The following is an 18,464-nucleotide window of genomic DNA, read 5'->3' on the forward strand; positions in this document are numbered from 1 at the left end:
GATGTAAACACATTTGTGCACAAAAATGGAGAGAAATAATTTTTTTGGTGTGTATGGAACATTTTTATATTATTTTATTTCAGCTAATTTTATTTACATGTTGCATTTATATTTTTGTTCAGTGTATAACACACATTTCTATGTGAATTAGGTGGGGTCGTCTGAAAAGTTACATATTGCAGCTTTAATTTATGGATCAAGCCTTAGCAGTCATTCTGATCTCGTTCCCAATAATCGCCGCTTTAGTTTATTATGTTGCTGTCCAGCGGTTCTGAATTCGCAATGCACCTGACCGTTCACATTTTTCTGTGCAATAGCCTTTTGATTTGAACATTTGAAACGTTTTGGTGTGTGTACTGGGCTATTTGATTGAATTTATACACATTACAGCACTTTGGTTTCAATAATAAATATGTATGTTGAAATGGAACCAAATGATCTGTTTCTGTCTTAAGTCCTTGTAAAATAGGATTGATGGGCTAGGCAATAGCATCTAATACGGTATAGGTCGATTGTGATCTGTCTATAACCAGCCTGAGCAGGCCTATAACTCCATTCCTATTCTATTCAGAGTAAAGGAATTAATCAAATTGGAAATCATCTATTATCGGGCTGGTTAATGAGATGCATTAACCGCCCCACCTACTCAGCCAATCAGGAGCCACTACTGTAGTACTCTAGAATGGCTATTTGGAGGCGGCCAGCTTGTAAATCTGTAATTTCACTCATTTGGTCAATTTTGCTGACTGTTGTAGCCTATTGATAGTCGTTGCTTGGCACATTTTGAGGTCTGTCTACATCCTCAAAACATCACTGGAACATCCTCTTCTGGTTTCTATAGGGAAGCAGTGTATTTGATCAGGCCTAACAAATACACCAACCACATTGGAAAAAGAGTCAACTGTCTAAATAGGCTTACTTTGTGACTAATTCAGAAGATCAAGTGACTAGCAAATAAAACAATGTTTTTTGTTCAATCAGTATTAGGGCCCACTTCCATTTTGACCCCTAACCATTTTGACCTCTTCCCTAAGCACCTACACTTTGTGTTCACAGATCTCAAATAAATTGATAGTTATTTGAACCTTCGTTTTTAGTATTGCAACTTTCCCACCAAGCCCTCTCATAGGCTTAATGGGGTGTCTACCATGTTGCTTTCACTTATCCAGTATTTTCAGATCTGTGAACACAACTTTTAGTTGCTAGGGTTAGCGGGTAATGTTTGAAATGGAACAAGGCCCTAACGACATCTGCAGCTATGCTGACAGCTGGCTCTATGTAACTAAACCAGTGGGGCTGTGTAAGGAAATGAAGCCTAGTCTCCTGTCATGCATGTTTGTTTACTAACAAATGTGATTCATATTATTACAGTAGTCATGATAATCAGTATAGCGATATCCCTTACAGGGATGGAAAATGTTTTATTGTGTAGTAATATGGGGATGATTGATCAATTCGTCAAGGTAAAGCCTCATATCAAGAATCTGTTTACCCTCACCCTTGTCTTACCCATTAGAATGGAATACTTCATCATATATCCTTCAGTTTATTGGTAGGTGACAGCAACTCATACAAATAAAGACACAACCTATAGTAAAACGTTTATTTTTTTCTCAAGTCAAAAAAAAAAAAAAATACAGAGAATGAGATATTGGATTGATATCTATACAGTGGCAATTTATTTTTAATTTAAACATTCCTACTCCCAAGACACCCTTCCCAGTCTTTCAACTCAAGAAAACCCTCTCTTTTGACACACACATGGGAGTCCTGGTATGTTGAATTGACTGGACCACACAGGTAAATCAATGGGATATGGTGGTAGTGGACAAAGTCACCATGTCATGAGGCGATGATGGAAGAGACCAACTGCATGAATTTCAACAGTGTATTGCCAACACTTCTATTCATTGCAGGTGGTACAGTCAATTCAAAATCACTTCTGTTGAAAACACATTTGGTAGACAGGACAAGTTGTAGCAAACACGTTCCCGACCACAAACCGGATAAAAATCGTGACAAATTCAGAACACATCCAAGTTCCAGTCCCATCATGGAATTCTACAGGCATAGAATCCCCCCAACCCAGGTATGAACATTAGTAGAAAAAGGACAAACATCGATTTCAAAAACAATCAGGATCACTTGTGGATGAACAAGGGGAGGGAGGAGACCCAGCTAGTCCAATCAAAAGTCAGGGGGGGGGGGGGGGGGACTTGTCGTATTGCTTGGATGGAGTATCCATGTTCCATAGGCACGAGAATCAAACACTCATCACCTTTATCAAACTAGGCCTAGTAAAGTGTAAGAGCACCTGGAAGCAAATGCAAAGTGTGTCTATGCTTGGTGGTTTCCATCATCTTCAAGGATTCACTGTCACACTAATGTAGTGGGTAGAGGGTTATAGAGGCCAAAAGTGCTCTGAAATGTCTGGTCTCATAAAAATCACTGAACTGAAACTTCGAGGGGTTTGTTAACCCAAACGAGGGCTTATGTCACCCCCCAGTGTCCAAGAGCATAACTGACAAACACTAAACTGAACATGAACCTGTCTAGTCAACCTAAACTTCCCATTTTCTGCCTGAACCATAGTATAGCCACTTAGCTGTAACATTTACAGTAGGCTATGAAGCATCACAAATGGACTGCATGCAACATTTTCCTTGTTATATCTTAAAGCAGCAATCAGCAGTTGAAACAAAGTGTCCTCCCCACCACCGTTTCGGTAAAAAGCTGGGGTTGGAGAAATGTAACCACTCAAATTCAAAGACAGAAATGGATGCAAGGACTGACCATCCATGATATCAAAATTAGTTCTAATCCTGTTAAGGCTATAGTGTTTGTTTACAATGTTAAGTTTCATATTTTGGGTTCTGGCGGGGTACGACAGTTGAACTTAGCTCACGCAGCATTTATTTATTAGTTATATTCTTCAAAAATCAAATGGGTACATATCTATGTATCCAAAAATGGAGGTAGCAACTGCTGATTTCCCCTTTAAATGAGAATGCGGTGGCCATCTTGGCCCAACTTCGAGCCAGAGTGGCAGAAACTGAGCAAAGCCATTGGGAAACAGAATGGAAAAGAGAGAACGGGGAAACCTAACTTACTCCCCTCCGTCCCCTGCCCCTTCATCCAAAGTACCTGAACACTGACCCTCTTTGCAAACAGCTCTTACAAAGTCATCAGAAGCAAAAAAAAAACAGGAAATAGAAAAACAAAACAATTGAATCTTGAATTTCTCCATTCTTATTCACACAGACTAATAATAGTCCTTTTCCCTCTTAAATACATTTTATGAGCGAGTCCAAACAACGTAAAGTAGAGAACTCATTTACATTTCCTAATTAGAATTATGGAACAAGGTGGGAGGGATTTCAAATAAGAGATCTTCAATATAAAACGGGAAGATTAAAATGTATTAACAGGTTGCTACTCATGCAGAAACAATGACAAAAGCAGCGACGCCAACAAACTAGTATCCCTCGTCCACCCATAAACCCTCCATTCTCTCTTAAAAAACAGAATTGACAATTGTCAGATATTATTACTAAGTCTTCCATAAACCCAAATTTGACCAGTTTTAAAAAGTGGTTTGCTAAAAAAAAGAAAGAAAAAAGAAACTGCTTTTTGCTGTTGCTCATCTAACGGTGAAGGGTACAGGGATGCTGGTAGGTGTTTTGACATCTTTCAGGTTCGACTTTAGGTGGGGGAGGGTTGAGGGGAGAAAGGGTTTATTTGGAACGTCATGGAGAGGTTACAAAAATGGCAATAACATCTCCACGGAAAGCATATTTTGTCCAGTACACCAGTCTCTCTCTCAGCATCTGTGGCATGACCCTCCCCCCTTCCTAGGCGATCTTCATCTGCAGCCCTGTACTTAGTGCTGCAAGGAATACACCTACTCTTTTCACCTGCAGCATTCAAGCAACCCCGTTCCAGTACTACTTGAACTCCACTGTTCTGAACTGCAGATTAGTAATAGTGTTTCAATTCTGTTCCATTCAATTCCGGTCAACTCATCTCCTTCAACTCTGGCCTGTCTTCTGACATAAAAATGGAGAAAAAAAACCCGCTCAACTTTTTTCTTCCAACCAAAACTGGCAGCAACTACTTTACATTTAGAAAAAAAAAACTAAAGATTATGTACGTTTTAGTAAAATATGCAATAAAGAATCAGCTCAAGTCCTCTAGTTTCTCTTTTTTGGGGGGGAAGCTTAAAAGCTTTTTAAGGAGATAAATACAATCCACTGGTAGCTTTTCAAAGGCTTTTGGCAATACTCGAGCTCCCCCGTACAACTACACATCAACACTGAAGAGTTCAGAGAAAGACTGGGTACAGGTAAACAGGGGGGTTGAAAAGAGGGACGTTTTTTGTCAATGTGGTAACCACATCGCTCTCCCTCTGCTTTCTCCTGGGTTCTTAACTTTGCTTCAACACCCGCGTGAACATTAAAAACCAAACCAAAATATGTAGTTCAAAAGGCAGCCTTATTCCCCTTGTTAAACAGTTCAAGTCTATCAAATACATAGTAGTAAATATTTTAGGGGGCCCTCCCCCGAGATGGAAGAGGCTGGGGTACAGTGGTCCGAGGGAGGGTCCCCAAAATAAAATAAATTAACAAGTGGGACCCCCAGGGTTTTTTTTTGTCATGACTCTCCAAGGCCAAACCACCAGCACTACCAGCAGAGGGGCTATCCTTCAGTATTACAGCCCCAGTCCAGGGGCTTTGAGTAGGGCAGTGAGAGGCTCCTCAGCCCCCTCTCTTCCTCCTGGCTCCCTCAGTTGTTCTCCTCGTCACTGTCATCTGGGCTGATGGCCGGGCTGGTGAGGGTGAAGCTGGGCGAGGGGTTGCTGTAGCCCGGGGACAGGGGGCTGTAGGTGGACCCTTTGGGGCTAGTGGGCGAGTAGGTGGGGGAGGTGGGAGAGTATTTGGGTGAGGTTGGGGAATAGGTTGGGGAGGTGGGGGAGTACTTGGGGCTGGTGGGGGTGTAGGTGGGCGAGGTGGGGGAGTAGGTGGGCGACGTGGGGCTGTACTTGGGGGTCGTCGGGGAGTAAGTCGGAGAGGTGGGTGAGTATTTGGGAGAGGTCGGGAGTACTTGGGCGAGGTGGGGGAGTATTTGGGGGAGGTGGGCGTGTACTCTGGAGAGCTGGGGGAGTAAGAGGGGGACGTAGGTGTGTATTTGGGGGAGGTGGGTGAGTAGGAAGGAGAGCTGGGGCTGTAGGAGGGAGAGCTGGGGGTGTAGGTGGGCGACTGGGGGGTGAAGCGCGGGCTAGAGGGAGAGTAGGACGGAGAGGTGGGAGAATAAGAGGGGAGGTAGGGGAGTAGTTGGGGCTGGTGGGGGTGTAATTGGGGGAGGTGGGGGAGTAGGAGGGAGAGGTGGGGGAATAAGAGGGGGAGGTGGGGGAGTAACTGGGCGAGGTGGGGGTGTAGTTGGGTGAAGAGGGGCTGTAGCTTGGAGAGGTGGGGGAGTAAGAGGGGGAGGTAGGGGAATAGGAGGGGGAGGTAGGTGAGTAGGAGGGTGAAGTGGGTGAATAGGGGGGGAGGTAGGTGAGTAAGAGGGTGAGGTAGGGGAGTAGCTAGGCGACGTGGGGCTGTAGCTTGGAGACGTGGGGCTGTAGCTGGGGGAGGTAGGGGAGTAGGAGGGAGATGTGGGGGAGTAAGAGGGGGAGGTGGGGGAGTAAGAGGGGGAGGTGGGGGAGTAACTGGGGGATGTAGGGGAGTATGAGGGTGAGGTCGGGGAGTAGCTGGGGGAGGTGGGTGAATAGGAGGGTGAAGTGGGGCTGTAGTTGGGGCTGGTGGGAGAGTAAGAAGGGGAGGTTGGGGAGTACGAGGGGGAGGTTGGGGAGTAGCCCGGGCTCTGCGGGGTGTATCCCCCAGGAGAGCGGGGCTCGTAGGCCGGGGAGGTGGGGGAGTAGTTGGGAGACATGGCACCTCCTGGAAAAGTAAACAAGGAATTAATTCCAAAAAGGTCCTGTGTCAGTTGACATTTCAAACCAAACTGGGTGTTTTGTATGGTGACTAACCTGGAGAGGGGATATAGGGGCTGGCCGGCCCCGGGGACCCAGGAGATCCAGGGGTAGGGGACCAGGCCGGGGAATAGCCCGGAGAGAAGCCACTGGCATCAGATGCTGCGCTGGGAGAAAAGCCTGCAGCTCCAGGGGTCATCCCACTGCCTGGAGGTCAAAGAGTCAGAGTATGAGTTAATGGAACAGTACAGTAGGTGGTATGGAATATGCTGTACTACCAGGATATTGTCAAAGTCAACCCAGTTTGGGGCTTACCGATGCTGGGGGACCAGGCACCGTAGGCAGGGGTGGCTCCAGTGTTCCAGGGGGTCATGGCTGGAGACATGCCACTCATGGGGCTGGGCGCAGAGCCAAAGAACATTCCGGTGGCTAACAAGAGGAAATAGAGAAGGAGAGACATACCGACATTTCATTATCTAAAAGTCTGGATACTTTGTGTATCTATTTTGCTTAGAATGTTGTTTTTTTTACAACATAGTTACACTCAGAACTTAATCAAATCTTAGACAAATTGGTCTGCACCAGTCCATTTCTGACCTCACATCTGTCTAAATTCAAACCTTGGAAGTTGATCTGGTGATGGGAACAGCCACATCACGTGAACAATTACGTTTAAAGTCACACTGCGCGGAAAACAACTTCTCCATTATACTCTCGGCCACTCACGTCCAGCCACGCTGATCCCGGGGATGTTGGTGGGGATCTCCATGCCATATTTGCACTTCTCAGCGTCCAGCAGCAGGTCGAAGCAGCCCGTCCCGCAGGGGGCCAGCTGGCCCAGCATGATGTTCTCAGACACACCCTTCATGGGGTCACTCTCCCCGTGGGACGACGCCTCCATCAGCACATCCACCTGGGACAGGGAGGATGTTGACGGTGAGTGGTGGAGTACACAGGGTGCTGACACAATCATTTGAATTTCATCGTTTAACCTTTTGTTTATACCGATTCCTTTCATTGAGAGATTTTTTTTTATAAGTCTCGGTCATCAGAGACGTGTTGGTCTAGTCGAGGTTGGTAACTAGAACGCTCCTATGAAGTTCTCAAATTAAGTAGCTTTATGGATAATGTAGCTAGTGGAAGAGCCAACTGACGACTGTCGTAAAATGGGAAGTACGGCCTACTAACACAATACTGGACCACAAAACAACCAAGTCCCATCGCCACCCCTTCCCTCCCTCCACTTTCCCCCGTCCGAAACACTCACAGTCTCCTCAAAGGAGCACTTCATGAGGGGTCCCGTGTCCTGTCTGTTGATGCCGTGACGCGTGATGGCCATCAGGTGACCGCGGCAGGTCATGGTGTCGCAAAGCAACGACAAGTGGCGGTAGTTGACGTAGGAACCGTCAAAGGAGATGACGTGGTTCAACTCCCTCTCCAAAGCCTTGCGCACAGCCTCGATACCCAGTACCTAGAAAGGAGGGGGGGTGAGTAAAATGATATCCCATTTATTTATTTTTTGACTATGCTGTTATTCATGTACTTCTCAGGTTTAGCAGTAAAGTAGCGATGAATAGGTTTAACGATGTCAAGTTGGAATTTTGTGTTTAACTCCAAGAGTGCTTTGGTGAATTTAAACTTGAAAGTATAGCCAAAATTGTAACGGACATTTAAACTGGTCCCTTACGACAGACGATACAAATAGTTACCTAAACTACTGTAGCTAGCTATTGTAACTATCACAGCCATTTGTAACGATGGTATCTATCTGTTATCATCGGTGACCGTAGTCTAAATCGGTACTATTATAATCGATCGGTTACCATCATAACTTGCGTGGCTATCCAACTGTGGTACCTAACCGTACCGTGAAGATCTCTACGATGTCGTTGGAAGTGGTTCTGACGGGGTCCACATCCTTCTCGCTGAGGACCCTCATCAGTCCCACGCCATCCGTCTCCAGGATCCACTCCTGCAGGGCCTTGAACTCTCCCTCCTCCGTAATGATGATCTTCTTCTTGTTGTCCGTCTGGGGCAAGTGCATGTACACCTAGGGGAGAGGAGACAGGGGAAGTACTATAGATCAATAGAATTATAGTAATATTAATGATCTGGGTAGGTTACTGCCATGTTGTTTAGGTCAATCAGTTCGTATGAGATATCGAAGACTATTGGGCGAAGATGTTAAAACGCTGCCGCGGCGCAGTAAAAAAAAAAAAAAAAAAGGAACAAAGTACGTGTTTGTGTGACCCCCTCCGTTACCTTGCTGATCTGCTCGATGCCCTGCAGCGTCATGTCCGTCAGCATGTTGGATTCGATGCACCTCAGGAACACGTCGTCGTCCATCTTGTCCACCACCTCCTCGTCCTCGTGGAATTTGTTCTCGTCGCTGTTCATGATGCGGATTCGCAGAACCAGCTTCTCGGCGTTGTCGTCATTGAAGATACAGTTCAGGTCGTCGCCGAAACCTTCGGGGAGAGATGTCGCATATAGCAATAAGGTAGCGTGGGGGTCCTTTTAACCGGAATGCTTCATTATATACTCAAATAAAGTATTGGAAGTGTGTGTGTGTGTGTGTGTGTGTGTGTGTGTGTGTGTGTGTGTCCCCACCTGCATTGATCTTCTCAGCGATCTGCTCCATGGTCAGCTTGCGGTCAGTCATGTGTTTGCGGTCGAGCTCAATGCGGAGCAGCCAGGGGGAGATGCGGGTCACGTCGAAGTCGGGCATCTCATAGTAGACGTTGACCCACTCCTGGTCCTCCGTCACCACCGTACTCTGGGGGTTAGGGTCGTAGTAGATGGCCGTGTTGGCTGTCACCTGGCAGGAGGGAGGGAGAATGGTTGGTTAATTATCGTAAAAATCAGTAAGCAACCTGTAAAAGCAGATATTGTAATAACTTAAAATGTATTAATAACATTTAATAATCTCTTAAAGTAAAACAAGGCGTGAGAAATAAAATGTCGGTCTGACAAATCACCTTTCTGAGGGTGGTGTGTTCCAGGCGACAGAGGATATCCTTGGCCCTCTCGGCATCGCGGGCCGCCTGGCCCAGCAGGAACACGGTGAGGGACGGGGTCTTGGGCCGCTTGGAGATGTTAATCAACTCCTTAAGACGCGGCACGCCCAGGGTGACGTTCTTGGCCGACACGCCGGCGTAGTGGAAGGTGTTCAGGGTCATCTGGGTGGCGGGCTCTCCCAACGACTGGGCAGCTAACGCCCCCACCATCTCACCCGGATGGGCCTAGAGAGGGAGAAGAAGTGTTCAGAATAAAATGCTAGAATTAGATTAGTGAAATGACAGAAAACAGAAAAGCCAAGCATGGATTAATTCCTAAATTATGCTGTAAAAAAATATCCTAGATCACACTCTAGGCTTGGTTTTCTACACTGTCCATATACATCTAATCCCATCTCTTTAGTTCATAGCAATCAGTTTAGGTGTTGACCCTCGATCTCCCCCTTCAACCTCTCCCAGCACACTCTGTGTGTGTGTGTGTGTGTGTGTGTGTGTGTGTGTGTGTGTGTGTGAGAGAGAGAAAAAAAAAGAGATTCAACTCACAATGGATTGGTTGAACTTGGACTCAATTTCCCCCAGCAGCCAGTCGTAGGCCTCGGTGCTCAGTCTGAACTCGTCTGTCATGCGTCGGGAGCTCAACGTGGAGCGCAGGTGGATGTTGAAGAGCAGCGTGGCGTTCTGCTGGGCCTGTCTACTCAGGTGGTCCTCGCCGTTCACAATCACCAACTTCTTACTCAGCTCCTGGACACCTGAGTCATGCAGACAAGAGCAGGGATAAGTTTAAGAAGGTCATACGGGTCATTCTAGAGCTTATTTATCCTGGCTAGTGGTCCAGAGAAAATTGCTTCGAGAGATTTTGATTTGGTACCAAGACTGCAGAAATGTCAACGCGATTTACTTGGTTACTGAACAAAAAGTGTTGCAAATTCTTGTCTTTCGTAGCTAGAGCTACAGTTTACACCAAAAAGTGTAATCAACCTTTTAAAACTCAAGACGATATGGCACATCTTTAGGGGGTTTCTTCAAATATGATGGTGGCTGCAAAGTGTACGAGTGTGGTAGATACCTACCCTGCACAACTCGTAGGGGGTTGAGGTCTGTGGGGGTGCGGGGGTTGATCCTGAAGATCTTCTGGGCGTTCCAGATCATCCTGGCCAGGTTGCAGGGAAGCACCACCTAGTGGGGAGCACGGACATGTCGCCTTTAGTGTTGGACAGCCCTGTTTCGTTGGTCTGAATCAGTGGGATATGCTAGCAGTGGTGACGTGTGTGAGAGTACATGGAAGTGAATGAGTTATGCAGGTGTAGTCAAAAATGTGTCTGCTGATTGAAATCAACCATAGTTATTTGATGAGAAGAATAACGGCTGAACTGTGCCTTTAAGGCTTGCGATTTGCCTGTTGGAGACCCCTGTGCTAGTGTGCCTCTCTCCCCCTCACCTTGCTGTCCCCAGTGGGGAAGATGGCCCTCAGAATCTCTCTGTCCTCCTTCATCTTCTCATACTCCCTCTCCAGGGCACTTTGCACCTGGGCGTTGGTCATCACGTCCTTCACCACGTCCTCCTGCAGGGTGCGCCTCAGAGCCCGCTCGTTGGTGCAGTCAAATCTGAACCTAGTGGCCCCGAGGGTGGATTAGGGAAGGATGAGATAAGACAGACAGTAGAGAGTTCAGGCAGTTGACCGTGGACAGTGAGCTGCTGTTTTTAAGACCGTCCTATAGTAGTGATTAGACAGAGGGTTTAGCATTAGGGCATGGGTGATTAAGGTCGTGGAGAGGTGAAGTCTATGATATCCAATGTCACACGGTCAACCAATAGGAGAGGAAAGCTTGTACTAGTTTTTTTTTTTAACGAGTACAATCAATCATCGAATGACAAAGATGGAATACAGCATTAAACACATTCATAGACCTCAATGAGTGCACAAGCCTGGTGTCAGATCAGTTTTCCCTGTATAGCCAACTCATATGGTCGTTGGCACGTCAGTGACCAGCTTTGGGAATTGGCCTGACAGCACCAACAAATCTAGTACCCTTATCCACCATTGTACTTCCCCGTCCCTCTCGCTCTCGCCACTCACTTCTTCTCGAAGGCCTTGTTGGAGGGTTTGAGCGTGGCCATGTTCTGGAACTCCACAGCCTCCCCGGCCAGGCCGTCCTCTCCGTAGCGCAGCTGCACCACCTGGTTGATGGAGTTCCTCACCGTGGCGTCGTACTTCACCATCACAGACTCCATGGACTTGATCAGACGACGCTGGATGTAACCTGAAGGACATCAGATGAGGACCGAGGTTAGAAGAGTCATTTAAACCGGAGGGGAAAATCCACCTACCTACTGAACTATCATTGCGGACATGCGTCTCCTCTCCCTAATCGTGCAGGGATCGTAACAGTCACCCCTTCATTAACAAGCGCTTCTAATCAGCTTATAGCCCGACCCTAACCTCTATCCCTTGCCTCTCCCCCTTCAAATCACCAGTCGCTGTCACCAACATGTACAGGATCTTATTTTTAAAAGTATGTAGTCCTTGAGCTGTTCTTGACATAATACAGAACATTGATAGGCATGTTTCATGTTGTGTGGACCCCAGGAAGAGTAGCTGCTGCTTTCGCAACAGCTAATGGGGACCCTTAATAAAAAATAAACTCTTGCTTTCCCCCCCTTCACTCACCAGTCTCGGCGGTCTTCACAGCCGTGTCGATAAGCCCCTCCCTGCCACCCATGGCGTGGAAGAAGAACTCTGTGGGCGTGAGGCCGGCTAGGTATGAGTTCTCCACGAAGCCTCTGCTCTCGGGGCCGTAATCGTCCTTGATGAAGTGGGGGAGAGTTCGGTGCTTGAAGCCGAAGGGGATGCGCTTACCCTCCACGTTCTGCTGCCCCACCACCGCAATAACCTGAGGGCCAGAGAGATGGAGATGAGGGACAGACGGTAGAGAAATAAAAAGTGTGCGAGGTTTATCGAAGCCCATTGTCATCCCTAGAGGAACACAGTGTGCCATTTGAAAAAAAAAAATGTTGATCCCTGGACGTACCTGAGAGATGTTAATCTTGGAGCCTTTGGAGCCAGCCACCACCATAGACTTGAAGTTGTTGTACTCAGACAGGGACTTCTGGGCGGAGGAACCCGTTTTGTCACGGGCGTCGTTTAGGATGCGATTCACCTGGTTCTCAAATGTCTGCCTCAGCGTGTTGCCAGGGGTGGGCTCCAACTCGTTGTTGTGGGCCTTCTCAATGACCTGGAGAGGAATACAGGAAGAAAGTGAAGGGAGTTGGAGACAGAGGGGCTCACATCTTTTATTCCATTCTATATTATCTCAAAAGGAATTTCCAGAGGATGTCCCCACCGTGAATACAAGAGGATTTATTTTTAAAGGAATATTCTGGAAGTTTGAAGGCATATTTCAGAGTCACCGTGAGAGAAGGGACCTACCTCTATTACATCCTGTTTGGCCTTCTTGATGGTGTTCTGGATGTCCAGGTACGTCTTCGCATCAGCAATGGAGTCACCAATACCGATAGAGGCACCTACACAGAGAAAATATTAATATTAAGAAAAACGGGGTAACAGTGACTAAAATATCTGCAATTAGAGGAATTTAACACCTAACCCCAAAAATAGAACAGATTCATTTATGACTTCAAGTGGATTTCAAAGGAGTTACCTTTCTACCCACTGATGCCCTCTTCCCAGTGCCCACTCAGCCCAGGTCCTTACCCTCAATGAGCAGCCAGTTGTTGACCACCGTCTGGATGTTGGAATAGAAGAGGCGGGTGACGTCGTGGCCCATCTCCAGGAAACAGATGTGGACCAGGGAGCCAGCAGGTACCCAGTGACTTCTTACACAGGATGCCCATGATCAGCTCCCCGTTCTCCACTATCACCTGGGGAAACAGACATGACATTAGATCATAGTATTTTACACACATTGGGTTAGGATCCATTCATGGTTCTGTGTTAGGTGTAGGAATACCTAGGATAGGATAAGTATTCCCTCTCACCCCCCCCCCCCCCCTTTAAGATTTAGATGCACTATTGTAAAGTGACTGTTCCACTGGATGTCATAAGGTGAATGCACCAATTTGTAAGTCGCTCTGGATAAGAGCGTCTGCTAAATGACTTAAATGTAAATGTCTTAAATGTAAGGTGTGGCTAGCGTTCTGGCACAAAATGGCTGCCTTTTTACACATCTGTGGTAAAGTGCTAGCATTATAAGATGAGAACTTATAAACCACAATGGAACTAAAAAGAGAGTACACAATAAAAGCCTGTATTCTGCACACACCATCACTACAACATTTGTTCTACAAATTCTCATTGTCACGAGAATCTCAGGGTGTTGCCAGTTTAGTGTTTCTACCTTGGTGTCCCCGGGAGAGATGTGCTTGTAGGGCCCACTGTCCTCCTCGTCTGGGTGGGTGCTGTGTGTTCGGATGGCGTTGATGTGGCCCGGGATGATAAGGCTGAAGATCTGCTTGCCCGTCCAGAGCGGCCTGGGCTTCAGGATGGCTGGCTGGGGCACCTTGCCGTCCCACGTGGACAGGAACATCAGGAGGTTCATCACATCGCCCTGAGGGACAGATCATATTAGCGAATAAGTGGAGGAAAGGCGTATGTGTTTGGGGCTGATCTATCCCTTTAAAAACATTGCCCTCCTTACCCTCTCTAGGAAGACGTCCCTTTTGGTGAACTTGCGCACGGCGGTGAGGGTGTCCTGCACGATGCCCATGACGGGCCTGTTGGACTGGGGGGTAACGATCATACGAGGCACCATGGCAAGCTCCTGGATCTCAGCTCTTGTTTCCAGGGACTGAGGGAGATGCAGGTTCATCTCATCCCCGTCAAAGTCAGCATTGTACGGAGTGGTTACACTGTGGAACAGAGCAGAGTAGTTAATGTCACCGTCCAGGATCCGTTTTATGTCATACGGTCAATGTGTTCGCGTTTGCTTAAATTTTTTTTTTTTTTTTAAATTGGGGGGGAAATTGAGCTGAGAAAAATCATCCGATACTACATGAGCACTAGTCCCACTCCTGAAATAATATTTGTTCTGTATCAACTCTCTACCCAACATTCTTGTCAGTGTTCACGCCAACAAACACCCACTCGGGTATCTGGGTGTAGTCTGAAACAGGGATAATTCTAGACTTGATAGATGTACCTGAGGTTCATTCGGAAGGTGGACCAGGGAAGGATTCGGACTCTGTGCCCCATCATAGACATTTTATGTAAAGTGGGCTGTCTGTTGAAGATGATGATGTCACCATCGCACATATGTCTTTCCACCTGATGGGAACAAAAATGAGTTCATAAAAGTGACATTGCATTACATCAAGTCACTCTGTAAACATTCCACAAATGACGACCATCTTGTCTTTTGAGGGTCACCTTGTAGCCGATCTGGAGGTGAAGGTCACTTGGTTTGGGGTGGAACCGCAAGTCGATTCTGTCCCCGTTGTCTCGGATGATATATTTGGCTCCAGGATACTGGCTGTTGCCTCTGCGCACCAACTCCTGTAACCTGGTGACATATAGGACTGTGAACATTAGAACCAACACACGGTCAGTTTAAACAATAAACAATTGGTTTAGTCTCTCTGCCGTACCTGTCGATGTTAAAGGGTGTGACGATTTCTGGGAAAGTCATGTTGGCGGCGATGGAGCGCGGGACGCCCACTTGGTCGATCTGCAGGTTGGGGTCAGGGGTGATGACTGTTCGGGCGGAGAAGTCCACACGTTTCCCCATCAGGTTACCTCGGACTCGCCCCTCCTTCCCCTTCAGACGCTGTTTTAAGGATTTGAGCGGGCGGCCCGATTTTTGCATTGCCTGGGCGTTTAGAGAAAGTTCAATATCAGCACAAGCAGATTCAGAACAGAGCTGGCGATCCTTCACAACTATCAGCAATCACTGAAAATGAAATAAACCCAGTTATTATGGGTTGAATAGGTGGTCTTATGGGTCTAACAAAAGAGGACTTTTAATCGTATTCTTTAGTCTTACTTTAATGTATGTTGACAGTGTTCAATTCAAACAAAGACAGTAAGAGTACATATCTATAGTAACAATCCACAATGGCATGGGTAAGTAGTACAGTAATGTTGTGTCAATTGGTGCCCTGAAGCGTCACTGCTACTGTGCGTACCCTGGGCAGGCCTGGCAGCTCGTTGTCCACCATGGTGGCCACGTGGAACTGCAGCAGCTTCACGTCCTCGGCGATGACGTGGGCCGCCGCGCCACTCTGCTCGTTCCGCCGCAGCTGGTTGTTGATCTTGACTATGTCGGCCAGCTTGTGCGTCAAGTCGTCCTGGGTGACAGGGAAATGGACACGACGCGATTAAACGACGATGGTAAAACAAACGAGTTGAACAATCTCAACAGCTGCAGGCAAACTGACCCGAAAGTCACCAAACCCCCTTCAATTCTTGACATTTCGCTGCAAACTCATTCTTCCTCACCTGGTTACGGGCAGAGCCCTGCATGACGACGGCGGGCCGGACAGCTAGCGGCGGCACAGGGAGTACCGTGACAATCATCCACTCGGGCCGGGAGAACTTGGGATCAAGGCCCAGGATGACGTCCTCCTCGTCCGAGATGCGTTTGAAGATCTCGTAGACACGCTCGGGGCTCAGCAGGATCTTCTTCTCCTGCGAGTCCTCGTTCACGTGCTTCCACTCGGCATACAGCTCCAGGCCCGACCGGCGGATACGTGGCTGGTAGCGCCCGCAGCCACCATGGCCCTGGGAGAGGGAAGGAGAGTGCGTGTTACAAGAGGACCACGAGGAAATAAAATTATTGCGTGAGATGAGCACAAAAATAAAAAATATGCGTTTAAGTATTGATGGCCCACAAATGACAAGCGTCCCCGCTGACAGTACCTTTTCCTTAGTGATGTCCTCACTGTCGTGCTCCACTCCAAACTTGTTATCCATCTCCTCTCCGCCCTCGCAGATGTTCTTGCCTTTACACAAGTCATACACGTGGGTCAGACGCTTCCTGGGCTGCCCCTTGGACTTCTGCAGGATGTCTTTGATCTTTGGATTATTCTAGAAGGAAGGAGACACCAGGGCCTTTCTTTAACGTTGCAGATATATCTCAAATAGAGCCGAGGTGATTCCTCATTCTACATGTCAGAAATGCATGTTCGTTCAACATAGCATATTTATATCTGAACATTTCAAAGTGGTACATCCTGCTGAACACGCCCCATCGCATCAACAAGTCAATCGAATATGTGTAATATAATTCCATGTAAGGACTAACATGTAATCATTAGTATGCCTCGATCCATAATTCGTATACCCATCAAAAAAAATATATTAGATATATCAGGAGTTTATGCCGTGTTAAATATTCTGTGTATGCTGTGCGGCGTAGAAGTAGGCGTATTGTTTTTTGTTGTTGTGAGCATCACAAGTACTGAATACGGGAGCAGATGTTACATATAGATTGTGTAGCGGTAGTGTGAGGAAGGAATGGAGGGTTACGGACCGTGTCGACCAGCAGCTTGGAACAGGAGTAGCAGACACACCGGAGGACCTTCATGATCTTGTTGACGAAGCCCACATGGAACACCGGCTTTGCCAGCTCTATGTGGCCGAAGTGGCCCGGGCATTCTGTCATGTTACCTGAACAGCGAAAACAACTATGTTTAATTTATTTTTATTTTTTTAAACATTCCAGCACAGTAGCGGTGGCCTTAACCACAAAATTACAACATGCTGGTAACTTCCTGTACCTGCACATGTTTGACACCTTCCGGATCGTTCGATGACCCCTTGTCTGGGGTCCATCAACCCACCGAGTTTGGGACGCCCTCCTTCTGTGGTCTCGGGGTACTTGATTCCCCCCTCTGTGACAGACATCCGTTTCTAGAGGGAGAACCATGGTCAACATCAAATCCGGTACCAAAACATAAATAGCCTAAGTAAATACACATAGAACAGTTAAGCAGTCACAAGTTTACAGACATTGGAAAATGGCTTACATATTTCTCAAGGTCAGGGGAAACTCCTTCAAAACAAATAACCCCTGCAAAATCAGTGATTGAAGCCAGATATGACAGCCGTACCTACTCCGCTATAAGAACATTGGTACACTTTGATCAAAGTTGCATTTCTAAACCAGCATTGATACTCGGACAAATCAATTGAGGTCCAACTAATTGGATAAAATCAATTGAGGTGAGCAAATTGACTACGAGGATTATGTAAACAATGTATTCTATTGCCAAGACACCATTATTCAAAAACTAATAATAAAACATAACATGCATAGTTTTGACTTTAATGACGTTACCTTTTATTGTGATATACCACATATAGATTACAAGAGGGAACATGTTTGTGAATGTAACTTTCTGGGAACAGAACAAAATATCCAAGTTCAGTAAAGTAGCTAAATGTATTTGTTTACATGTATTTTCAAAATAAAAAGGGAGTTTGATTCATGACATATATGGTTTAGCTCAGATGGAAAATACTGTGTGTGCTGAAAGTTTGTCGAACTTCCTACAACATGCTGTTGCTAGCTAGCTAGCTCAAGCTCCAACATGGCTTAGCTAGCTAACGTTAGCTAGGCTAGCTGTAAGCTACTTCCTTTGTAGCACATCCATTGTCATCAATGATACATTCTAGGTATAGTCATGTAAAAGTAAGATCAATGTGAGAACGTTCAGAAAGTAAACGAATCCCCCCACCCCAAAGCAAAACCTACAAGCTCATCTGGGCTGATGATGCCGAATTGCACTCTCTTGATGAGGCGCAATGGGCATGCGCTGTCGCCGGAGGGCGGTCCGTGCATCCTGTCTATTCAAAGAGACGCGTCCTCCCTCGGCACGCCGCTTTTGTAAGAAGGAATAGCTTTAAATTGTCACCAGGACTCTGGCCAGACCGCCAAAGGTGACCGGAATGTCTCCGAAAGCGATATCCTGAGAACCCACGTTGTTTCCTGCCTTAGGAGTCTATTTATTTACACTTTACTCCTATCTGCTATGACTACCAGCTGTCCCCCTTTCTTTTCCTGATCTACACTCCAGCGCGCTCTAAGCGCATCTGAGCTTGAAAACGGCCAACGCGTGTTTATATAGACAGGAGACTTTGGTACAGGTTGACACACTCAACGAAGCAGGGGCTGAACAGTCAGGAGGCGGGTTATGGATCTGTGTAGTAAAACGTTAATTGGCTACACAGGATCACAACATGAATAATGCATTTCATAAGACGCATGACCAATGGCAGCTTACGTTTTCTTCATTAACCAATTGAAACATAAGGCGGGCACTAAATTGGCTGACATGTTCACCATTGGTCAGATCAGTGCAGAGGAGGGGCTACAATGTACATTTGGTTGTAGTTCTATTAATATTCAATAAGATGCCGTGTGGTTGGTCAATTATAATATTAATGTACATTAGTACATAAAGATTGACCAATGGCTATAGAGATATGACGGCGTTGGGATAACTTTCGTTAAACCCGCCTT

General features: G+C 46.6%; 1 protein-coding gene across 1 annotated transcript; it reads right to left on the minus strand.

Moving 5' to 3' along the window:
- Window positions 1-1,589: 1,589 nt before the first annotated feature.
- Window positions 1,590-18,021, minus strand: LOC124007827 (DNA-directed RNA polymerase II subunit RPB1-like). Its single transcript, XM_046318608.1, is given in 32 exon segments — window positions 1,590-5,096; window positions 5,099-5,317; window positions 5,320-5,541; window positions 5,544-5,939; window positions 6,029-6,178; window positions 6,287-6,400; window positions 6,698-6,884; window positions 7,239-7,442; window positions 7,839-8,021; window positions 8,234-8,439; window positions 8,582-8,789; window positions 8,950-9,213; window positions 9,532-9,737; window positions 10,059-10,164; window positions 10,427-10,598; window positions 11,066-11,249; window positions 11,657-11,879; window positions 12,018-12,221; window positions 12,416-12,510; window positions 12,701-12,807; window positions 12,809-12,867; window positions 13,344-13,553; window positions 13,644-13,854; window positions 14,145-14,269; window positions 14,372-14,504; window positions 14,590-14,810; window positions 15,127-15,288; window positions 15,440-15,721; window positions 15,860-16,027; window positions 16,473-16,609; window positions 16,720-16,852; window positions 17,697-18,021. Coding segments are annotated over 32 exon segments (5,892 nt in total). The 5' UTR covers window positions 17,784-18,021; the 3' UTR covers window positions 1,590-4,782.
- Window positions 18,022-18,464: the final 443 nt, after the last annotated feature.

This window comes from Oncorhynchus gorbuscha, linkage group LG21 (assembly GCF_021184085.1).
Source record: "Oncorhynchus gorbuscha isolate QuinsamMale2020 ecotype Even-year linkage group LG21, OgorEven_v1.0, whole genome shotgun sequence".
In the NCBI taxonomy this organism is placed as follows: domain Eukaryota; kingdom Metazoa; phylum Chordata; class Actinopteri; order Salmoniformes; family Salmonidae; genus Oncorhynchus; species Oncorhynchus gorbuscha.